At 37.1% G+C, this 22776-nt stretch overlaps 1 protein-coding gene and 1 long non-coding RNA gene across 10 annotated transcripts in view; one reads left to right on the top strand and one right to left on the bottom strand.

Annotated features, from left to right (window-relative positions):
- Positions 1–22776, top strand: part of LOC127426713 (neurexin-1a) — a 220116-nt gene that overhangs the window by 5429 nt on the left and 191911 nt on the right. For 7 of the 9 annotated variants that reach the window (XM_051673678.1, XM_051673676.1, XM_051673677.1 and 4 more), the window contains exons 3-4: positions 4555–4572; positions 6052–6081. In XM_051673678.1, the coding sequence (XP_051529638.1) occupies positions 4555–4572; positions 6052–6081 (48 nt within the window). The remainder of the gene's footprint in view (positions 1–4554; positions 4573–6051; positions 6082–22776) is intronic. The other 2 variants (XM_051673679.1, XM_051673672.1) reach the window with 1 other exon arrangement.
- LOC127426719 (uncharacterized) overlaps positions 17351–22776 on the bottom strand; it is a 34620-nt gene continuing 29194 nt past the window's right edge. Inside the window, exon 3 of the long non-coding RNA XR_007894847.1 lies at positions 17351–17477. This is a non-coding gene — a long non-coding RNA (uncharacterized LOC127426719). The remainder of the gene's footprint in view (positions 17478–22776) is intronic.

The following is a 22776-nucleotide window of genomic DNA, read 5'->3' as shown; positions in this document are numbered from 1 at the left end:
TGTAGCGTTCATTAAAACGACAGCATAGTTTTAAACTCCTTTTAGCCTAATTCTGTCCTTCCTTTGGTTATTAATGCAAATCTAGTGCACAAAGCTCCTGCTGAGGAGAAAGCAGGCCACTTTGACACATTCTGCCTTTATACAGTTATTTTGTATATTGTCAGCTCCATGACTGAGGTAATCTGTCAACTGACCACCAACTGACTATGCCAATAAAATGCCCCAGACTTGTATGTCATAGAAAAAAAATGTGATTGCAGCCCATTAAATATCTAATTTAAGAATTGCTAGCTTTTTCCTACATATCCACTAGATATGTACATACATAAACACAGAATCTCTTGTGCTCACTATTCATTGAATGAAATATTGTGGCATGCATGTGTGTATGTGATTGCAGATTTCAGGGAGGAAAGGGTGGGATGTGGATAAAATATGTCCTTTCTCTTTACACATCCACAGAATTTTCTTGACAGGCAGTTGAGGTTTAAACCTTCTTTAGCAAAGAAGGTGTGAGGCTCTCTGTGGGAAAGACAGTGCACACTGCAAAGAATAACAGTGCTACAGGTAATGAGATATTTGTGCCCTGCTGGGGTTAGAGAAAAGGCCTTATTTTGTGTTATTATGGTTAATGCTCTTACAAGTCTGAATTGGAAAGCCACAAGGGTCTTACTCTGTATCAGCTTTCAGCCATTGATACCTTATCTTTATGCTCTATTAACTGTATAATGTGCTCCATCTCCATGGTTAAAGATGGCTGTAAGGGATCTGTAATTGACGGCAGTGTGGTTTTTGTATGCTAGGAGACTTTGGTTGGAGAATTGGATTGTTTGGAGAGCTTGTTTACAACAGTGATTAGATTGTTTCACCTCATCTCTTATCTTTTGTGGTGGAGCTAACATCATAAGAGTCAGTCCTTAGCTGTAATTGTAATCAAAGAAGTAGGTTTTCAAAGGAACTGTATTTTTAAATTTGGCTGTACATTATGTAGTTTAATGATTTAGTCATATTTGAAATTGATTTTCAGCATTGCTGAATTGCCTCATTCATTCAAATGAATGAGGTGAGTGTATGGCATTACATTTTTTGCAAATGTTATACACTGACAATGAGCTCTTGCTAACAAAATAAAAGGCCTTAATTGAATAAATCAGTATATTGATAATGGTGACACATGTAATCATGGCACTAGGGGCCTGTTTGAAAGATGACAAGAGATACAGTTTAAGTCAAAATATATTTATGTAATGGCTATGTACTGTATCTGTACATTTAAATTACTTGGGTAAATTAAGCAAACTCTAAAAAATGTAGGTCAGATACCAGAAAGGGATTATTGAAGTAAGGCTCTTCAATATCAAAGCTCTTGACTGTTGTAATAACACTATGGGTTCACCCCATGTTTGCAATCGACTTTCACCTTCCTTGATCTCGCAACATCGCTTGATAATCTTGAATGAAGGGTGAGTCGCATTGTCAAATACACTGTATATTGAGAATTCCCCTATCAGTAGCGGATGAAGCTCTTTCCTGATGGACTAAGCTCTCTAATCTCTCTGTACAGTAGATGACTCCAATATGGAACAAGCTGCACAATGCTCCCTGTGGGGGAAATGTTAAACTAGATTTGGTGAAGAGGATATAAATCCCCATCACTGGCACTTGGACAATACATCAATGACGTAGCTTTTATATTAAGCAGGTTTTACAATGGGTTTCCTTGTTTTGTGGTATATTTAGCATTTATGGTGCAACATTTTGGAAGAAATAGGCAAATATGCCTCAACACAACAGTAGACCGATCTTTAAAAGCTATTTTAACCACTCAGGGTGGTGATGTAACATCCACACTACCATGGATGATTACCTTTGAGCCTTTTCCATAATTCTACATCACTGTTCTCTTCATATGTCAATCTGATTTTAATTTATGACAACATAAATTTAATCTGCCGACAAAAGTGGTGATGCAACAAGTAAAGGTGAAATTACCATTAAATTCTTTTGTTATGGACAGATGTTTATCTCTCTGAAAATTCATAATTTTGGGGAAAACAGATGACCATTTTCTTGTTCTGAATTAAAAAGAAACATTAAGAGGGTTAATTCATTCTAGTTTGCTCTAGTTTATTTGTTTTAGTCAAAACAAAAATTATTTGGCACGACATTTTAGCAGAAATGCATTGGATTCTTTTTGACTGTAAACAAAAATGCCTCACATTACTTTAATTTATTCTGGTTTACTCTAGTTTTATTCGACAATTCTGATTTGGATGTTGCTTTAGGTGTTACTTTTTGCCCTCCCAGCAGTGTTAGATTGTTGTTAGAGTAATAATTGTATGAGGACACCTGTACCACACACATTAATCCAGTTACAACCGACTGGTCATTATCATAGTTTCTGAAGTTTTATTCAATTGTTGTTGACAGCTACATCTTTACTGACTTTGCCGATGTGGCATGCCCTGCACAGCAGCGCGTAAACTCACTGGATGATCCCCTTTGGGTGTGTTCCACAGCAAATCTATGTATGTGTGTTTGAGAGTAACATGCTCTGACTTACTGAAAAACTGCTTTAAACGAGCATCTGGAGCTTCAGTCCTGTTTGCAAAGGGCTGCATAAGAGCGGGCGTCACATCGTGTTTGCCCCCTGCCTGCACAGGCCTCTATGGGCCTGCACAGGCCTCTCAAATGTGTGCATGCGAGTGTGTTTGTGTGTGTAGGTCATCCTCAATTTCTATCACTTATTCTCTGCCAAAATCGGGGCAGTGTGCAAAGCCAGCACTTAAAAGAAGCCATCAGCTCAATGAAAGCTGTGTGTCGCTGGCTCTGTGTGAGCTCTGCAGTGCTTAAGGAGAGGCTACATGATCCTGATCTGTCAGTCAGTGAAACTGAAATACAACCGATGTCCGGCCAGTCAGGCTCTGAGAACTACCAGGCTGTGTGTGTGTGTTTCCTCCAAATGTCTGTTGTGTCCACATACAGAGACATATCCAAATTTTGGCCTTGCCCTGGCACATTTCACAGGAGAGAATTGAATTGAAGAGAGTACTATATGTCTGTGCTAAGCGCAGGTTAGGTGGAAATAAAAAATCAATAGAATAGGGCCTTTAAACTGCTGGAGAGGGCCATAACATCCCTAGATATTATTATTCAAATTTGTGGTATAGATGGCAAGTCAGTATATTCTAATGGCTTATAAAACAGTTTAAGATCTGGTTTTGCCCTATTTTTTCACCCAAGCAGGTTTTTTTTCTTCTTCTTTTTTTTTTTTTTTTTTTTTTCTGACAGTGGGATAAGTTTGCACATTTGTCAAAGCAGTAGGATTTGTCAGTCTCTTCATAAGCTGATAAGAGAGGATAGAACATCACCTACCATCTATCACGGCAACACTAACAGCAAAATATTTCTTTGTCATATTTTCTGGCACGGCACTCTTTTCTGTTTATCATTCTTTTTATTAAAATGTTTTGGTTTATTCATACATTCATCAGCATTTTTGTTTTTGTGGCAGTTGTGGTGCATGCAATTTGTGTTTGGTCGGGTGGAGGAACCGGCTCCGGTAAGTCCTGGATCATTGTTCTCCTCTAGGTGCAAAACATGGAGGTAGGACTGGATGCTTTAACTTTAAGATAGCCAAGTCCATTTTAGGGGGTCTTGGTTGAGTTGATCCAGGGACTGAAAATGTCACCAGAAAAAGAGGTGTGTTGAATGAATGCATGAATGTCTAATTACTCAAGGTAATGTACCCGTTTTCAAAAATGGTTGCAGTTAAATGTAAAAAAAAGAAAAAAGAAAAAACAATGCCTTTTTTATGACTAAAAGGGTTAATTGCATTACATGCAAATGCATGTATGTATTCAGGTATTGTATATTTCATCATTACTGACTTGACTGAATGAATTGTTTTATCTTGGTAGGTTCATATTATCTACTTACATTTTTATTTCTAAACATGTGCATGCTTCACATACACAGTAGCCTTCCTAAATTTCCCACCTACTTGCAACCATGAACATAATTCAAATTTAGATATATTCCTTCTAAAGATAATTATCAGAACAGTGCTACAAAGCTAAAATATTTTTTCATGTTTAACATCATATTTGAATTTTTCATGAGGGAAAACAGCATTTTTTTAATTTTATTTTTGCTTTATAGCAAACAACATTTCAGTGCAAATTATAGCTGTTAGCGGTACTACCCATTTCTCCCTGTCTTTAAGTTTGCATGTTTGCGCATGTTCATTGATAAAATATGAAGAGTAAATTTCACCATGTGTTTTATTAGCTGCTATTATCTCACCATGGAAAAACATTCTGTCAGAACACTACAGACTCAATAAGATTAGATCTTGATTAGAACAGATGACACTTAAAGTCAAATAAACCCTCTGGTCTCTGCATTTTCCATGTTAATGAATTTTTGGCCTGGGCACAGGATGTTAAGGTGCATGGTAACCACGGTAATCCTCAAGACTGGGCCACCTTCCAGTCTGCATGCTTCTTAATCAATGTCTCCTTCTCTCTCTCCACGCCTCGGCCACCCTTCCAGAAGAGGCCTATGTCGGAGGTGGGTAGAAGTTTTAAATCTCTGCCTATTTTCTTTTCATTCAACCCCTGTCCCTACTCATGTTCTTCTCTCTGTCTTCTCATTTCAACTCGTTCTTTTAGAAATATTCTGAATTTCCTTATGACCTATTTTGTTTTAATCATGGTACACAAACAGTAAGTGGAACTTTGCCAGTTTGAGACCAGTGTACAACACAGGTAAAAGGTATGCAATTTATTTTTTTTAGTTTTAATATTGAAAGCACTCACTTAATTAGAGGTTGTCAGCAAACACATGGCTCAATCAGTTCTGTGTGCTCTACTAAGCAGAAATCAGAGCAAAAGGAGTCTATACTGTTTAAATTACATCCACTGTAGAAAATGCTAAAGACACACACACATGATGAAGGGGGCTCCCATTATGAGAATTAAAAACCTCATACTTCACCAACATACATACAGTATAATCCTTTACTTTCATTGGTGTAACTTAAGTTGATTTGGACATAATATATAATATATTAAAGAAAACAAAATTAGTTAATTTAGATGTTACCACATGTAGAACATTTGTTTTATGTTACTTGATAAAACATTTTATACAATAGAACATTTTTTATTTACAGTGGAACGTCACACGCAGACACACACACACACACACACACACACACACACACACACACACACACACACAAACACACACACACACAAACACTGTACTGTATGCAATTGAAAATCTGGACAATCTGGTGGGTAAGTACCATAATTCCCACTGACGGTTCAAAATATGCAGGACATATAATCTCCATTTAGATTCATCCTATTGAAGGTATTGTATTTTTTTTTATTTTATTTTTTTTATTATTTTTTATTTTTACGTACATTAAGAAATGGGCATGCCTCATAGAAATGTGCAGCAGATGGAACCTAAACAGATACAAAATGGGTAGTATTGATTTACGGTATGCCCCATTTAAGAAGTTATTATTATTATTATTATTATTAATAATATTGTATTTAAACATTTTCATGAGAAACCATTATTTGTTTTCTTTACAAAAGCGTTTCCATACCACACTTCTTTTTTAAGATCCAGTCAGCATATTTGTGTATGTGTTCTGGTGTCCAATCATGCTAATTATGCACTATGTTAAAATACCGTCATCATCATTTTCGGGAAGGTTGACCAGATGGACAACATGTTTGATCTCTGGTGACAGCAAAGTGATTTTTCAGAAGATTTGACTCTTTCAAATGTGACCGATAAAGCATTGCAACCATTGAGTTGAGGAAATGCTTTTTGAATGTTCCCTCACACCCACTCTCTTCCTCACCTCTTGACGCCCCCCCTCCCCCACCCCCCACTGTTAACCCCACCCCTACCCTCCTTCCCCCACACTACGGGCATCCTCCATTTAGACGATACCCGCTTGTCAATGTGACAGAAAACCTTCCCATGATCCCTTTCTCTGTGCTGACTGTGCTCTTGTCTTCCCTTAAGGTCTTGCGCACCTGATGATGGGCGACCAAGGTATGGCTTTTCTTTCTTAATTACCTTTTTGCCTCCATCACCCACTCCTTCCTCCATCTTCTCTCTGCCTCTCACTCACTGCCTTGAGCTGAATACTTCTCACACCCCTTCACTGCTGGTAGGGATTTTCTTGGGCTGCTTTCTTCCCAGCTTGGTGTCAGTGGATGGTTTGATCTTTTCCACCCCCCCCCCCCACACACCTTTGTCTCTCCATCTCTCTCTCTCTTTTTGTTTCAAATCCTCAAATTTCCTACAACTCATCATGTTTCCTCTTTTTCAGTTCTCATTTTTCTTTCTTTTCTCTGTCATTCTCAACTGCCTGGTATGCTATCGCTGCTTGCCAACTTCATTTTCAAATAGTGGAAAAAAATACTTTCAACCCAGTGGATGATGTGGGTTACAGAGACATCTCTCAGGGGTTTGTACGCTCTTTGTAAAGGTGTTAGTCTGTATTCTCGGGATCCGAAACTGGAAAGCATTAGCCATCTTTTCGATATTCAGGCATTCTCCCTCATCTCTCTCATCATCATGTTCTGGCATGTATCGTAACAGAAAGCTTCCATCTCCTCTGCCTGGCCTCTGTCTTGTATTCGTAATGCACGGAGCCTCTTCTAAACTAAACCTTTCATTTTCTGTCTCTGAATCTAACACATGGTCATGATTCTGACTGTTGCCTCTTTCCTCTCCTTTGTATTTCCCTGTGTCTCTCTGGACTTTCTCTTCATGGAACCATTATATCAATATCATAGGGAAAAGAAAAGGTATATAATGTTTCTTTCATACTATGTAATCTAGTTTAACTAGCTCTTTAAGCTGTCCATGTATATTACTGTATCTGTGGCTTTATACATGCATCTGTTTATTTGTGTGTTTGTGGGTACTGAAGTCACTGATTTTTGTATGTCATTGTGATCTTCCTACAAATGTGACCAAGGGACTGTAAGGTAGGTGTGATGTTATGAAAATGAGTACCAATCATTGTGTGATTTGTTAGCTATTATAAAGTAGGGTTTTTGTCCCTAAAGATCAGGAAGAAAATGGTAAAAATAAATAAATAAATAAATGATTATGACAAATTGAAAAATTGATATTTCTGCTATCATTAGTTTAAAATCAGAAAAAATCAGAAATATTGTAAAGATCAGCACAGTTGCACAATAAATGTAGCACCATGGACAGCACTACTTTAATAATCAACAAACATTTTATTTACAGAAAATGTCTACCATTTTCACTCACACATATCTAAAGATGCATTATAATTTTTCTTTAAATAATTTGAGATTATGTCAAATAATCCACTAAAATCATTATTGAAAGGTATATCTAAAAAATATGCATATCTAATCTTTCAACACAAAATCTGCATTAAATATCGACTGCATAAGGGACTTGCAGCACATGCAGATTTTGGACATTTTTACAAGCTTCACTAAAAGCATTTAATGAAAATACATGTGTTGTCAGATCATCACAAATAATCAGGTAAGAGCACTTCAAGAATTTGATTATAATGTTTGGATTTTAAATCAAATTTCAATTCTGCTGGTTTTAATCCCTTTTCCAACATTCCACATAGCATTTACACACAAATCCAAATTCATTTAGTAGCATTTTATGGCTGTTTGATGTTAAATTGCCATTTTGAAGAGCCTGGAGAGATCCAGCCAAGGTAAGTGGATGGCACCTGGCACTTTTACCACTACACACACTCACTTCCTGCACCCAGCTCACAGACCACTGCATGCTGGTTTTTCACTGAACTATAAAGATGTCAAGGGGCTCCACACATAGACTGACATTTTTACATATCATGATTTGAAATATCATTCTTATGAGTGTGTGAACGTGAGGGATCCATGATTGGCGTAACAGGTAGGTGTGCTTTGTGTCTTCTTGCGGGTCTCTTGATTGTGAAAGGGTCATGCTCTTTAAGGCATAGACATCAGACCATCTATCCTGAATGGTCTAATGCTCGCAGGATATGTGGAGGCTTCAAGCTTCTCTTAGCACATTTGAATACATTTTCAGAGGCATTTATATTTTCTCTCATTCCATTTTCTCATAGAAAATTGGTTTTCATCTGTCTGTAAAATTGAATGAAATGGTGCGTGTGGCGGCTGACCTTGGCAGTGGGGTCATGCTGGCATTATCAAATGAATTTTGCATTGTGTTATTTTTCTGTGGATATATGTTTGTGTGTGTGTGTTTGTACAGCAATGGAATATACAGTATGTGCTGTTCAAGGACAACAGTTGTTATAGGGAAATGAATTTACATTTACACTTCTTGCTAATTTAAATTTTGTTTATTGTTTGGGTAGCATCTGCATAATTGCATGAATTTCGTTTTGTGCTTCAGTGAAGTCCTGCAATAAAAAAAAAAATAAAATAAATGTACCAATAACTGCAGCCTAATTAATTACAAGGCAGCACATAATTTAATCAGAGATTCAGGAAAATTTCTGCTTCATGTCACCATCTCAATCCTTGTATTGGGATCTTCAATTATGCTCTGCATGACTAGTATACACTATAAATAACCAAAGTGTATGAAATGTATAACAACTCAATAAAATGTTTAAATCTTTTGATTTTAACTCTACCTTCATGTGCATGTTAATTTTAGATTAAAGTAGATTCAACTTTATTGTTGTTTTGCTGAGTACAAGTACAGAGCCAATGAAATACAGTTAGCATCTAACTAGAAGTGCAAATAGCAACATGTTATCACTTTTAATATTATTACATAATGTAGGCTACTATTGAAAATGTAATATTATGGTGCAAGAGCAAATGTTACAAAGTACAGATGGTAAGAGGAAACAATCAAAGAGCAGTTTGTGGCCAGACCTACTGTAAATAACAGTGTAAATATATTTAGTTGCCGTTTTAATTAGAATATGACTGAATATGATAACTGAAATCATGAATAGAGGTCTAAAGCCATTCTGTTTCTCCTAAAGGAGTGCTTAAACTTGAGATAAAGTTCTTAAGCGATATTTCAGTGTGCGATTGCACATGCTTGTCTTCTTAGCAATTTTTGAGCTGGGTTTCACAAAGAGCCATGCAAGATTTGGAATGTTACAAAAACTCGTACACCATCGTACTTTTGACTGAAGAGTGGTTTAGTACAGTAAATACTATGAAAATACACAGGAAAACAGCTTGCTTATTTTATAATAAAACATTGTATAATGTCTAATAACCATATTAACTTCTTTGATCGAGGTAATTTCCTAATTTGTTCTTTGATACATTCTCTCTGTAATTGTAATTTGTATCCTTGACACTCTGATATGATAGTAGGTCATATGTTTCGAGACCTTTAAGGATAAAGAGCCAGTTTCCTTTGAGCAGTGTCCTTGCTTTCAGCATGAGCGAACTCTGAGTCCTTTGAGAGAAGCGGACACCTTAAACAGAGTGTTTTATGTTCATATGTGTGCTTCCCTCTGGGAATGTATAAAACTATTTTTATTTTGCATTAGCTGGATTGAACACAAGTGCAAATATCTTATTAAAATATGTGCCGAACAGCACAGATGAAGTGTGTGTCTGTGAGATTGTGCTTGTCTACTCTTTGCAGCTGTATTACTGGCGTTGTTATGCTAAGTTGCTTTGGAGAGGATAAAAGAGGTGCGGTAATACGGATGGTGCTTAGAAGGCCGGTGGGTCTAATTGCTGTCATTTCGTTCGAGGAGCCTGTGAAGCTGAATAGTTGCTGCAGGCACTGTTAAGCCTGGTTCACAGGTGGGACCACACTGTCTCCAAATTAGAATTCTTTAAGTCTAATTGACATAGCTGCATAAAGAATGCCAACAGCGTGGGTATTTATAGTAAATCCTTTGGATTGTAACCTCCTGCACCTGTCTAAATGAGAAATACTGTGGTAGAAGTGTGAAATTCTTCCTACTCTAGAGCAGTTTGTCATCTTTGTGTATTACCTTTAATACATTTAATTAAGTGTACTGACGCAGCCAGCTTTAACAAAAAAAATGACTGAGTTGCTATAGTATATAAAAAAAAATAATTAAAAGAAGGCTTTGCTAGCTGCTTATAGTCTTTTCGTTTTCGCCAAGTAACACCTCAGATAGCATCACTCACTTTTGTCATTGTCACAGATGACCCTGTGGGTGTGATAGGGAGAAGAAAGCCTGCTGTGATGTGTTGATCAATACGTATTTAAAATCCCATTAAACCTGCCATTGCACATCGGATGCCTCGTTAATGTAATTACAAAAGTGGAACGGCCTCTTAAATTACTACAGCCGTAGCTCTGCTGACTTGGCATTGTCACATTCATTCATACACTGCGATGTATCAAATGTAATGCAGAGAAAATAATGGAAGCAAGCATTGGTGGAAAACTGGGCACCGCATTCCTGTTGTGAAACTCCTGTTGGCAGCAATAAAATCTTGCAAACTTGCTAGATAAACCATAATGTTAAAGTTTTGAAATGTGTTGATAACTGCACTTCACAGACACAGTTGATTAAAGATTAAAGTTTTGATTAAAATAAGTTAATCTCCTCTGTACAATGATTTTTAGATCTGTTTTTAATGAGACTCTGTGCACAGGTTTAAAAAAACAAGTGGCACAGGGTTACTCATTTCAAATATAAGCACTTCCTTTCTCCTAACAAATCCCTACACCTTAATGTTCTCATTCAACACTCATTGACACAAAAAACTTCAAAGACTTTTTTTGTTAGGACGAGAGGTAGTGTTTCAGGCATGCTGCCAGTTGGAACTGAGGTTGCATTGCTTGAAGTAAAAAAACAAAAGTAAGGAAAGATGGATTTTTTGTTTTGTTTTGTTTTTTAAGTTTGTTGTTATTTTTAGATTTAATACTGCCTTCAGACTCCCAATGTTCATATCTACAAGACACCAGTCCTATGCTAGACCTTATCTCAAATTGCATGCACATTTCAATCAAACACTGAGAGTGTGAGCTGGAATCACTTTGGATGACATTTCACTCAAAAAATATAAATAAGTGTGAAAAACATTAGAACATCAATGTCAAGTGGCCACATTTTTGGTAACAGAAGATTTTAGATTCTTCTCAGCAGGTTTCTTTAGCTGGAAGCCGATTAGCAGTAATTTAAATGGCAGAGAGGTCATTCTTTCTTGACCGTTTCTGAAGCACTCTGTACATGTGCTTTTTGCAGAGCACTTAAGGTTGAAATCAAAACTTCTGAAAAAGAAATTTTAATGTTGCAAAACTCATAGCACACAAAATTCACAAGGACTGTACAGTGGTGCTTTTTTTTAAATAACGTAATACAAATTATTTATAGTGACAGTTTTTTTCCAACATTTATTAAATTGGAATAGAGGACACCTCATATCATGGGGTTCCGAGGCATTGCTAACCCCATCACAGCAGCAGACATTTTTGAATTTTGTCTAGGCTAAAGGTGCTGAATACTCAGACAGTCAGGGGACTGGAATGATTCCACTGTCGCCATTTCTATAGAGCCGATCGTTGTTAATAAGATGATTTTCTCATTAAACTCCTATAATTAAATTAAAAAGTAATCATCAGATGTCATTCATGCATTTTTGGGATTGGGTTTTTCTTTGAGGAGGCAGATGGATTTCTTGATAGGTCAGCCTAGCCACAGAGAGACACTTTAATCTCAAATGCCATTATGCCAGACCAATTCAAAATATATTACCCACCTCTTCTAAATGGATTTAAACTGAGCACTGACATCAGTGGCCCCAATTTGCGAATTTGCTTGCAGTGTATAGCAATCTAGGAATATAATGTTCACCATTGATATTTAGAAAATCATATACCATTGGACACAGGCAGTCCAGCTACAAGCCACAATGCAATAATGGTATTTTAATTTATGTTGTAATACAACAAGCCTTATTTAGTTTTTAGTTTAGTTTTAGTTTAGTTTTTAGCCGAAGTAATCTTATTTAGGGTTTAATCCTTGTTTTTTCTGTTTACTTAAAACAAAATTTAAATTAAAAGACGTTTTCCTCTTCTATAGAGATGTGAAGCATACTGTATTTACATGTAAATGACACTTGAATAAAATAGTATAGCTGTGAGCCATGCCACTAAGTAATAGCTTTCAAAATTTGGTCATTATATATAAATGCATGCATTTTTAATTGCATATTTATTTCAAGTAATTTAATAGATAATTTGATACTTAAATGACCCTCATCTAAACAGTGTAATAATTCCAGATATTGTAGCCATGCATGTAACGTTACAATGTGTTATATTGGAGTCATTGAGGAAAAACAGGACAGAAAAGACTATGTAATGAAAAGGAAAAATAGATGGGTCCTGTTTTTCTCTCCTTTGAAGCAACACTTTTATCTTGTTGAAGTAGAGGTACATGCTGAGCCTAATTTGCTGGAGCAATGTTCATCACTGGCAGTATTTTTCCATAAGGTCAAGCTATTTTGAAATACCCTCAAGGTGTGAGAGTGCTTGGACTCGTTGTGGCGTGCCTGCCAGAATGTCATTACCAGCATTGGTAGGTGGGTTCTATCCTTGGCCAGCTCACTGCATGTTCATGTGTGCTGGGGTGAGCTGATAGCTAATATAACCTTCTGGAGGAGATTTAGGATATTGGCCTGTAAACATTTAATTGGTTGAACTATATTGTGTATTGGCTCTGTTGCTGCTGAATCACATGATCACACAGAGAGTATTAGAAGTGTTTCTGGGGCGATGATGTGTTCATGTGAATTTTATTTTATTTTTTTGAACAACATCAAAATTTTAGGTTAAAATTTATGAATGTATAAGGAAAAGTGTACACCTTAGGTTCTGTGACTGGTCAATGATTTTTAAACACTTTTTTGCCCTGACTAGTTAATTTTAAATGGTCCTGCAGAGCAATTTTATCCTTTTGATGCATAAATTATTAAATTATAAAGGAAAACTAATGTAATCTTTATGTTTCTTTTTACTTCAGAACAAGAATTCCCCCCCCCCCCCAAAAACAAAATGTATTTTGAGAGAGTTACACATCTGTCCATACCAACAGAGGGTAATGGTAAATATTAATACTAAATATGTTGAATTTATGTTTTCATAATTGTCACAATACCAAAATTTCAGTATCAATACCAGTAAAATTTCTCAATTCTCTATACCAATTTCATTACCACAGCAAAAAGTGTTATTAACTACTTTGTTAAGTAAATGTTGTTTCATGTTCTCAAGTAATTATTGAAGACAAGTAAACAGCCAGTAATTAAATACGAATAAGGGAACAGATTACAAGCAAGCCTAATAGCAGTGTCAAGTGTTCAAGTAAACATTCAGAAATTAAAATATATATATATATATATATATATATATATATATATATATATATATATATATATATATATATAGATAGATAGATAGATAGATAGATAGATAGATAGATATAGATATAGATATATATGAAATGTAACATAAATCTACTTAAATTACTGGTAATGTTTTTGCTGCATGATTGTTAAGTGTAATACATATAGTAACATTTTAAAGCTACTAATGTAATGCAGCAAGGAGCTGTGAGATGTTTTCTTGTTAATATTGTTTGATTAATATTAACAACATTACAGTACTAGAAAGCAGTAAGTGTACAGGCTGCATTCACACTGCAAGTCCTAATGAATAGATCTGGTATTTTGATACTTTTTTGTTCCACTATTTACATTCACTTTAGACTGTGTTTACATTAATACTTTACCAAGACTGGTATTTTGAATGATTTTTGAAGTGTATGTGACCATTTAGGCACATATCCGCGTTAACACAAGAGCTCGCAGAGCACACATGCTCATAAGTGTGCTCATAGAAAGAAGCTCTCTTTCAGTCAAAATGTGCAGATACCAAAATGAGTTGATACTCTGTACTATAGGTAGTGCAGAAAGTCTTGTATCATTTCATCTTTCTAATTTTAGTATTGACTTGGTACCAAATTACCGGTACTTTTGACATCCCTAATCTATGGTGATCACACCCTGAATTGTTAAAAATGATCTTTCCACTGTAGTGGACACACCAGAGGTTTAAAAGTATGTTCATATTTCATATAGTCTCTCAATGAATTTGTTAGAATGAATAACAATTATAAAAGAATTAGCAAAATGTTGTTTAAAATAGTTTTAGATGGTGTACATCATGTTACACTTCAGGACATGTCAACTTCCCAAAAGAATTTCATGTCAGCTGTCCAACATGCAAACCAAATAAGACATATCTGCCTGGTACTGCAGAGTTCACTGACCAAAAGATAGACTTCAGTTTTTGAGCTCTGCTTAAACATAGAATTTGAAAGTCGTGACAACCCTCCAAATAAGAAATAAAAAAATAAATAAAAAAGTAAGGAAAAAAGAAAACAAAAAGAGAAATAATTGGCAACACAAATCAATACACAATGGATACAGAAGCTCCTCAGGTGAGCAAGATGGAGATCAAATGTTGAATCGATAGCATGTAGTCAATAGAGCAGAGTGACTGTGGTGATGGAAAACTGTATCCCGGGCAGACGAGTGAGGGCACTGTCACTGAGGCTGGGGAGAGGGGAAGAGCATCAAGCCCTGAGCTGAGCTTGCATGACTGTTTCATTTTCAACGGGAGTACGTCCGACCTTAGTTACTTAATATCAGCATAAATCTCTCTCAAGTAGAGCTGGCAGTATCTCACTCCCAGTTGTGCCACTTACCGTTATAGAGCATCGTTTGCTAGCAGACAAATTGTCAAGAGATTATTTTTACTTTATTTGTTCTTTTGTACCTTAGAAGCAGATGTGATTTTATGATTTATTGTTATTTCAGCAGGATGGTGCCAGGAATAAATAAGAAAGCTTATCTATATTCTAATTTCTGATAGAGCACTTACAATGAAGCACAGTAGCTGCCTTGACCTTTGAAAGTGATTAAACAAATGGACGAATGCAGAAAATGAACCTTAAGCACACACACATTTTCTGTTTACATAGCCACTGAAGTGATGGGTGATGACAGCTTGTGTATTGAAAATCTGTAAATATGCATGAAAAAGACTGCTAAGCATTTTCCTCTTCACAGTTAGTGGATTGTGAAGAAAGATGTGGATTGTGTGACTCATTTCTCATGAGCCATAAAGCTCATGCATTCATAGTCGTTCCTTTAAGTGCCACATGTGAACCTCAGATCTAGGCTGAATACGGCAAAAATACATAAATAAATAAGACGGTCAGATCCCTGAGGTTAGATGCCCTTAAAGTTTTGAGGTGAAAACAGATAAACAGACAGCTGGAGATTGACAGCTATTTTAATGAAATGATAAACGGGCCATTTTTGCCTCGCGCAATGTGCAAATTCGAGCTGTCCTCTTGAGGTAATTGTAATACCTTAATTAACAGAACACATAAATGCGTTAAAGGCCTCAGAAGGGAAAATGCATATTTAAATCACTCCGTTTAGCCCACTTTGATGAATTTAAAATCTCTCGCGCTGAAGGGACGGGGGAGCACTCCCGTGGGAGAATGAGCTCTGCCATTTTCCCATTCCTCTTGACCTGCCAAATCTGTTATGGCCAGGACCAGTCCATCTCCCTGGAGGTGCACAGCTACTCATTAATCTCCAGCCTGCTGTCCCGAAGGGGCAGAGTAATTGTTTAATAGTAGATACTGTGAGATCGTGACTCTTTCCTTTTGACATTTATGAGGTCATCAGTGCCTCTCTACATTAATGCACTTATTTATTTTTGTGGAGTTCACAGGTATCCAGTGAACCACACAGCCAGCTGCACATAGTAATGGTATTTGCTTGACATTTCTAATGAGTGTGTAATTTACTAAACAAGGTAATTATATCACTGATATAATGATGGATTGTAATGATTGACACTGTATATACTTTAATAATAAACCACTTACATTTTCCAATAACATGTTTCTCCAAATGAGAATGTTGTGTGTCTTGCCCTTGCTGATATTCCTTCTGTTTGCATAACTGATTTGCTAATTATACTGTAATGATACAATGGTTGCCACTCTATATGTCAACTCTAAACATATGTTGCCATTTATGTTTCTGACATGCCGTTAAGCTCTTTGAATTTAAATGAGCATGTATCGCTAAATGTACAGTATATTAAGATATAATTGATTTCTGGACATGGACTGGCTGTAGATAATCCAAGGCAATTAAGCCAGAGCTCTGGTAGGAGTGTTGTTGTGAGCTATCCAATCTTCTTCAGGTTTCCGTTTAGGATGGTTTTCCCACATCTTTCTTAATCACTTTAGTCAATTAATGGATGCAGTCAGAACCACAGCAAAACTCAGTTCTCTTCACTCTGAAAGCGCAGGTATTTAATGGAAATACTCATGAAAAACAAAACAGGAGAGGCTGGAGAGTGTTGTAACACTTGTTTCAGCATCTGTAATTCAGTTTTTTTGTGCTATATTTCTCAAAATTTTATATACAGTACCAACCCAGTCTCATGACAAGGCATAATAGTGTGAATTGGTGAAATAGTAAGAAATCGTACACCTTGGCTCATTCAAAAATTCAAAAAACTTTAGTCCCATACAGAAAAATAAATGATTCAACGAATGATGTTAAGACTATTCTTAAGTTTAACCCCAAACCAAAACCTTTTCCCAACCATAAAGTGTACCCAAACTCTAAACTTAATCCATGATTTTAATAGGACATTTTGTACCATTGTGTACCACTAAAGAAAGAAGACATTGGGGTTTGTAATGAGACAAAATAAGGGCACTTCTGGTTATTGACATAAACAAATTTGTTCACAAATGCATCCCTTCTTTAAAAAAGTGTTGAAGTCTCTATGAGAATAAGTCATACCTTTTTGTATAAGCCAAGTTGTGCAATATCTTATGATTTCACCATCTTGTACGAATTATTACGAGTTGCCTGAGAGTATGTTAGATATACAGTAAGATTCTTATTTATCTGCTACAAATTAGTGGTATAAATCTACTGTTTATCCTTAAACTGTGTAAATTAGCATCAAGTACAAAGAGTGCTGTTGTTTCAGTCTACTCCTCTATCGGGGTGGTTGTAACACACACACACACACACACACACACACACAAAAAACACAAATGTTTTAAATTTTGTACATTAATTTATTTTAGTATTCAAATTTACTAGTTCAAAATAATTGCTTTGCCACCCCACATGACCATGCACATTTCATTTTTAGCATTTTAATTATGTGAATATAGAAGAAATACACTTCTATCAGAAAGACTTGAGATTATTGTAATTCTACGAATGAAAGGATACTTATATCATTTGGCATGAGCCCCATCCTATGGTTCAGCACTGCAATGCTGCATGAACTGTCAGATCCTGCCGGATGCGATGACGGCAGGGGAGCGGAGCTTATCCCTGCTCAAGACGGGGCCTAAACTGGTGGAGATGGGGTGGGATGGGGGTGAAAACATGGAAGTATGCAAACAATGAGAGGCAGCTGGCAGGCTTATAAAGCTGAGGGTGTATTGTGATTGGATGTGATGCCTGATGAATTAATCCTTAGATCTTCCTGCTAGAACTATGCTTACAATTACATTTCCTAGTCTTCCCTATAGTTATGAAAATAACATTTTAACGTATATATCAGATTAGCTACATTAAAAACTGTAATTGCAAATTTGAGTTTTGGAAACTACAGTGGCAAGTTTTGTAATAGAGCACTGTTTTACTGTGATTGTCAAGTAAAGGCAACAAAGTGCCACTGCCTGGCCAATTCATTTGAATTGACTTAACAGAGAGAGCTCTTGGATTGGCTGTCTCAATCTAAACGTATGGCCCATCACATCTTTAATAGCAAACTCAAGATAGGCTCACTGCCACAGTGGCTCTGGGGCTGATCATTCGTCTAGTATGGAAAGGGGGGCAGTAAATCAGCCCTGGCTGGGAATGTGACGTCTTGGACAGGGATAATTTGTGCTCATTCTGTTCTGGAGAAACTGGGCCAGAGATCATTAGGCCATAAATCACAGCAAAGATGGATGCAAATGTTAAAGAACAGAAAACATAAAAACAGAATCTGTGTCAAGACTGGAAATGGAAACACTGTGGTGTGTTAAATAATATCCTGGGCTATAGTGTAGCTGGCAATTTTCCCTGAGAAACAAACTTTCAAGAGGTTGTTATTTAAGACTTTCAAGTGGTGATTTGCAATTGTAGTATGTTTTATGCTTTTACACTGAATGCACAGTTGAAGCATGAAATATGAAAAGCTATATGTTTATGCCTCTGACTGGTATGATCAGTAATGTGACTTTGATTAAGGCAGTTAATTTCTCAAATTTACTTGGTCTCGCCCCCCTTTGAAACAAGAAAAACTTTCAAAATGTACAAGATTAACAGCATTTTCGTTCATCTTCATGAAAAAGAAAAAGAAATCTGAATGAATGAACATTTGTCACAATGCCAAGATCATTCTGTTATTTTGTGTATAATTTCTGTATTACATAAATACATAAAGCATTTTAATTATGCATATACACTTTCAAGCCATACAAAAACAGAAGGAAAAAATAAATAAATAAAAAGTGATACTGCTGCAGGAGCAACCCCATGAACACATTGCACACCGAATCCTCCATTAATTTGCATTTAAATAGCAGAAAGTTTTTCTCTCAATGCAGATTTTTTTTTTTTTTAAAGATAATAATAATAATTGCAAGGACTCATACCTGTGAATGTTAATCCACCTCAGTAGTATCTATAAAAGCATTTTTAAACTCCAGTAAACTTCCAGTAAGAATAAACAACTGTGATTGGCCCATCCTGGCCAGCGCTGAGAAAAGTAACAGGTATTACGTGTCAGCGACAAGACTGAGGGATTAGAGGATGGTGATAGGTGATCCAAGTTCCAAAAGCACCACACAAGTCGCCTTTAACTCTTGTGCCTTATATATAAATTCTTCTGAAGCCATTCGATAGTTTTGTGTGAGGAACCGACCGAAATATCAGTGTTAATTCATCGTTTACATACGTGCAGCTGAGAGCGCACCTGACACTATTGCATGCTTTGTGCAGTTCGTGCTGCGGTGCCTGCCAAAAGTTTAAACAAAGCAGAAGAAAAAGCAGAGGTGTAGAAATTGCACACATTGGTTCTTGTGTGTATTGTCACTATTTTTACTGAATGTGTGAAAGTGATTTGTGAACAGGTCAGTCTTCCGCGCCCCCCCTTACAATACCTTGCCCCCCCCCCCCCCCCCCAAGGGGCGCGCCCCACACTTTGAGAAACACTGGATTAAGGGTACGTGGAAGTGTTTTAAGAGTATATTGTTGGAGGAGTTTCTAGCTTCATCATGCTGGTCTAGACTGCTTTGGAGCTGGTCAAGCTTGTGGAACAGTATATCCATGCTATTCACCATCAAAACTTGAAGCTGGTGAAACTGCTGATTGACCAAGGAAATATTGCTGGTAAAACTAGTTAAGAAGCCTAGTGGAAACCAGCATTTCAGGCTGGCAAACAGCATCATATGCTGGTAAACTGTAATGCCAGTCTTTGCAGCAGGGGATATGCAGTTTTTCTTAGAAACTCATGTTCAAATGCTGCACCCTTCTATATTTACTCTCTGAAGGCCTTTGAGCATAATTTGATGATAAAATGCCAGCAATACAACACATCTTATTCAATTCATCCTGCCTTTGTTCTTTTTTACTGATGTTCTCTTTGAACTTAACACTCACTGGCAAGAGATTGATGCCTCTATGCTGTATATTTACCCTTTACAAATGTGCACCCCTGCTGGTCTTGTTTTTATAGACTGTATATAATATGCTTATGTGTGTGTGTACTATGTGCATATTTCACCCTAGTTAATGATTTTAAGTTTATGTTGTTTACTCTTTTCTTCCAATTCTAGACATATTGATTTTGTTCTGAATCTTTGTGCACTCATAAGATCTATCAAATAACCATCCATTAGCTTATTTTCGCTTCTGGAATCCCTTTTTTAATTTTGGGTGGGAGCATTCACAGTCGGCCAGATAGTGGGAAGATACGTACAAAGCTTGGTTTAAGTGTGGGTTGTGTGTATAAAGGAACAACACTTAATGATCCAAGGCAAAATATTTTAAGGAAGAGGAGTTGTCCTGGTTACCAGAAAAGGTTTTAAACAATAGCTTGTGTTCTCCTTGGGACTGAAGAGAAGATTCGGCAACTGACATCATACATGGAATGGTTGCCTAGCAATACTGGTGGAGCGGTTGTTTAGTTGGTTATGGAAGGCAGTACTATTCAAAGTAGGTAGCTAGGCATATGCAGATAAAAGGCACTTTTGTATTTCTTCTATATTTGGAGTCTCAGAGATATAGTCATGTAAATGCTTGACTGATACAAAGAACATTGCATCTTCTGCTCCTTTTTGCTACTTGTTCATTTGCTGACAATGGATCAAGGAGCGATTCTATGAAATGACTTGGATCTTTGTTAATTCTATTTCATGATGCTTCTGCTAATTGATTAAAAGGTGATTGCTGAAAGGTCTACCTTGTTCTGGCTGCATTGCTTAGTCTGTCTTCCTCCTTTGAATTCATTTCTCTGATTAATGCTTTTTAAAATTGAGGGCAAAGATTGGATAAGCGAGGCTGTTTCCTTTCATAAGATTTCCAATAACCCATATTCATGTCTGGTGTGGTGTTATGTTAATGAATTGGAGCTCTTTACGCTGGGTGGAAATGAGTTCACTCTCTCCTCTTCGCTCCTCATGATAAGAATGCGTCATGCCGTGCTCTAGTGGAGAGCAAGCTCTGGAATACATTTAGATTCCCACCACAAGAACAACCTGTCAAATTGGAAATATGGAAATATGACAGCTTATTGAATTGGAGGCAATTTAATGAAGAATGATATTTGATAGGCAAAGCATTTTTGTCAAATGCAATTATACAAATCGTGTCTTTGCCAAGCCTGGCAAAACAGGCTTGATTCTGATTTCTGTTTTGTGTGCATTCATATCATAATTTGAGTGAGAAACAGAGAAAGGGAGATGGAGGGAGCAAGCTGGCATCCACGGCATGTGCCAAAAAGCATAATACCTCAGAAAGCACTCAGTGAACTGAGAAGAGGAAATGGAACTGAAGTCAAAAGAGCAACTTTGCTCTGTAGCCTGTGCTGAAGCAGAGCAGGCCTCTTTCTAATGTAACAAGGCCAGCATTGACAAGGTTCATGTTGTGTTTTCTTCTCTGTGAATGATTTGCTTTTTTTTTTCTTTCTTTCAAATTGTGAATCAGCCTTATGCTCTTGAAAACCAAGCTCTGTAGTGTAGGTGTTCAGCTCAGCTCCCACTCCCACAGAGTTCAAGAGAGCAACGTCACACTTCAAAATTGCAACGCTTGTCAAAGCTTTCAAATCTCAGTTGGTCGGTCCCTGGCTGTAATAATCTGCCACTTTTTACTTATTAATGCAATTACTGACATCAGCAAACTTCAATATAGATGTATATTCATAAAAACATACCCTTTGAGGCCTGGAAGCCGCTCTGCTGATGCAGTAGAATTGCAAATGTGCTGCGGCCGATGTTTGCGAGAGTACATACGTCTTAGTGTGGCGGTTTAATCCCGCTCTGCTCGCCTCGTAAATAAGTGCTTGTACAGTTATACATGACCCATGCCTGATACTTCATTGGGGAAGGGGACTAATTTGTCTTCCCAAATGGATTTAGTTTGTCAGGGCAAACTAAATTGAAAGCAGAGAGCAGTGGCAGAGGTGTGGAAGAAGAAGAGAGGTAGAGAATGTATGTGCGTATATGCAAGAGAGAGAGAGAGGAAGAGAGTATCTGTTAAGGTGGCGCCGTTACTGCTGACAGACTCTGCTATGACTACTGGGATATTGCAGTCATTTCTCACTGCCACTGCCACTGCGGCTGGAGGAGCCACAGGATGCAGAGCAGAGATGCCTGTGTTCTAGGCCATTAGGGACCTGGGCAACCACTGAGCCTAGGGGAGAAAACACTACACCCAGACACAGCCTGCAGCCAATACACTGTGTGTGTATGTGCATTCAGGCACTTGCATATTCCTACAGCTGTTCATTATCATGCTTGTGTACACAATGCCTCAATATTTAATGGTTCTGTGATTGACTCATCTTCACCTCAGCACAGTCAATGCTGTAGGAGTGATGGGAGGGGGGAGGTCACAGAACCGTCCATTCTTTTCCTTTAACAGCCAAGGATGTAATCCAAGGCTTTAGGATGTTGTCTCGCTTTACCATCCTCACTAGCTTTGTTATAATAGCGTAGAGCTGCAAGCTCATTTCCTGCGTCAAATGGTCTCTGAGTGGCAGAGTATGGGAGGCCTGGCCTTACTCAAGAAGACTGTCAGCCACATTAATAATAGAGGACTCAAATTGCTTAGTGTGGAAAATGATTGCTGGAAACCCTGTAAAAAGAAGACCTAGAGTCTCATTGTTTGTCTCTCTTTCAACGTTTTCAAATGTTTACTTATCGTGGTATAATAGAGGTTCTAGAAATATAAATTCACAAGGTCTCATTCACTAAAAATTGCATGCTAGTGTTCTTAGATATGTGCGCCAAAAAGGTTCTTACCCTCATTCTAATGTTAATGGAACCAGATTATGCTATATCAGGGGTGCAGTTAACAATTAGCATAATACATGCCCAAACCATCTCCATATTAGAGATTTTCATACAACCTCTTCTGTACAGCCATTCATTACTCCCTGCAA

This window comes from Myxocyprinus asiaticus, chromosome 36 (assembly GCF_019703515.2).
Source record: "Myxocyprinus asiaticus isolate MX2 ecotype Aquarium Trade chromosome 36, UBuf_Myxa_2, whole genome shotgun sequence".
Lineage (NCBI taxonomy): Eukaryota > Metazoa > Chordata > Actinopteri > Cypriniformes > Catostomidae > Myxocyprinus > Myxocyprinus asiaticus.
Note: the sequence above shows the minus strand (reverse complement) of the source record. Positions and strands in the feature narration are given on the sequence as shown.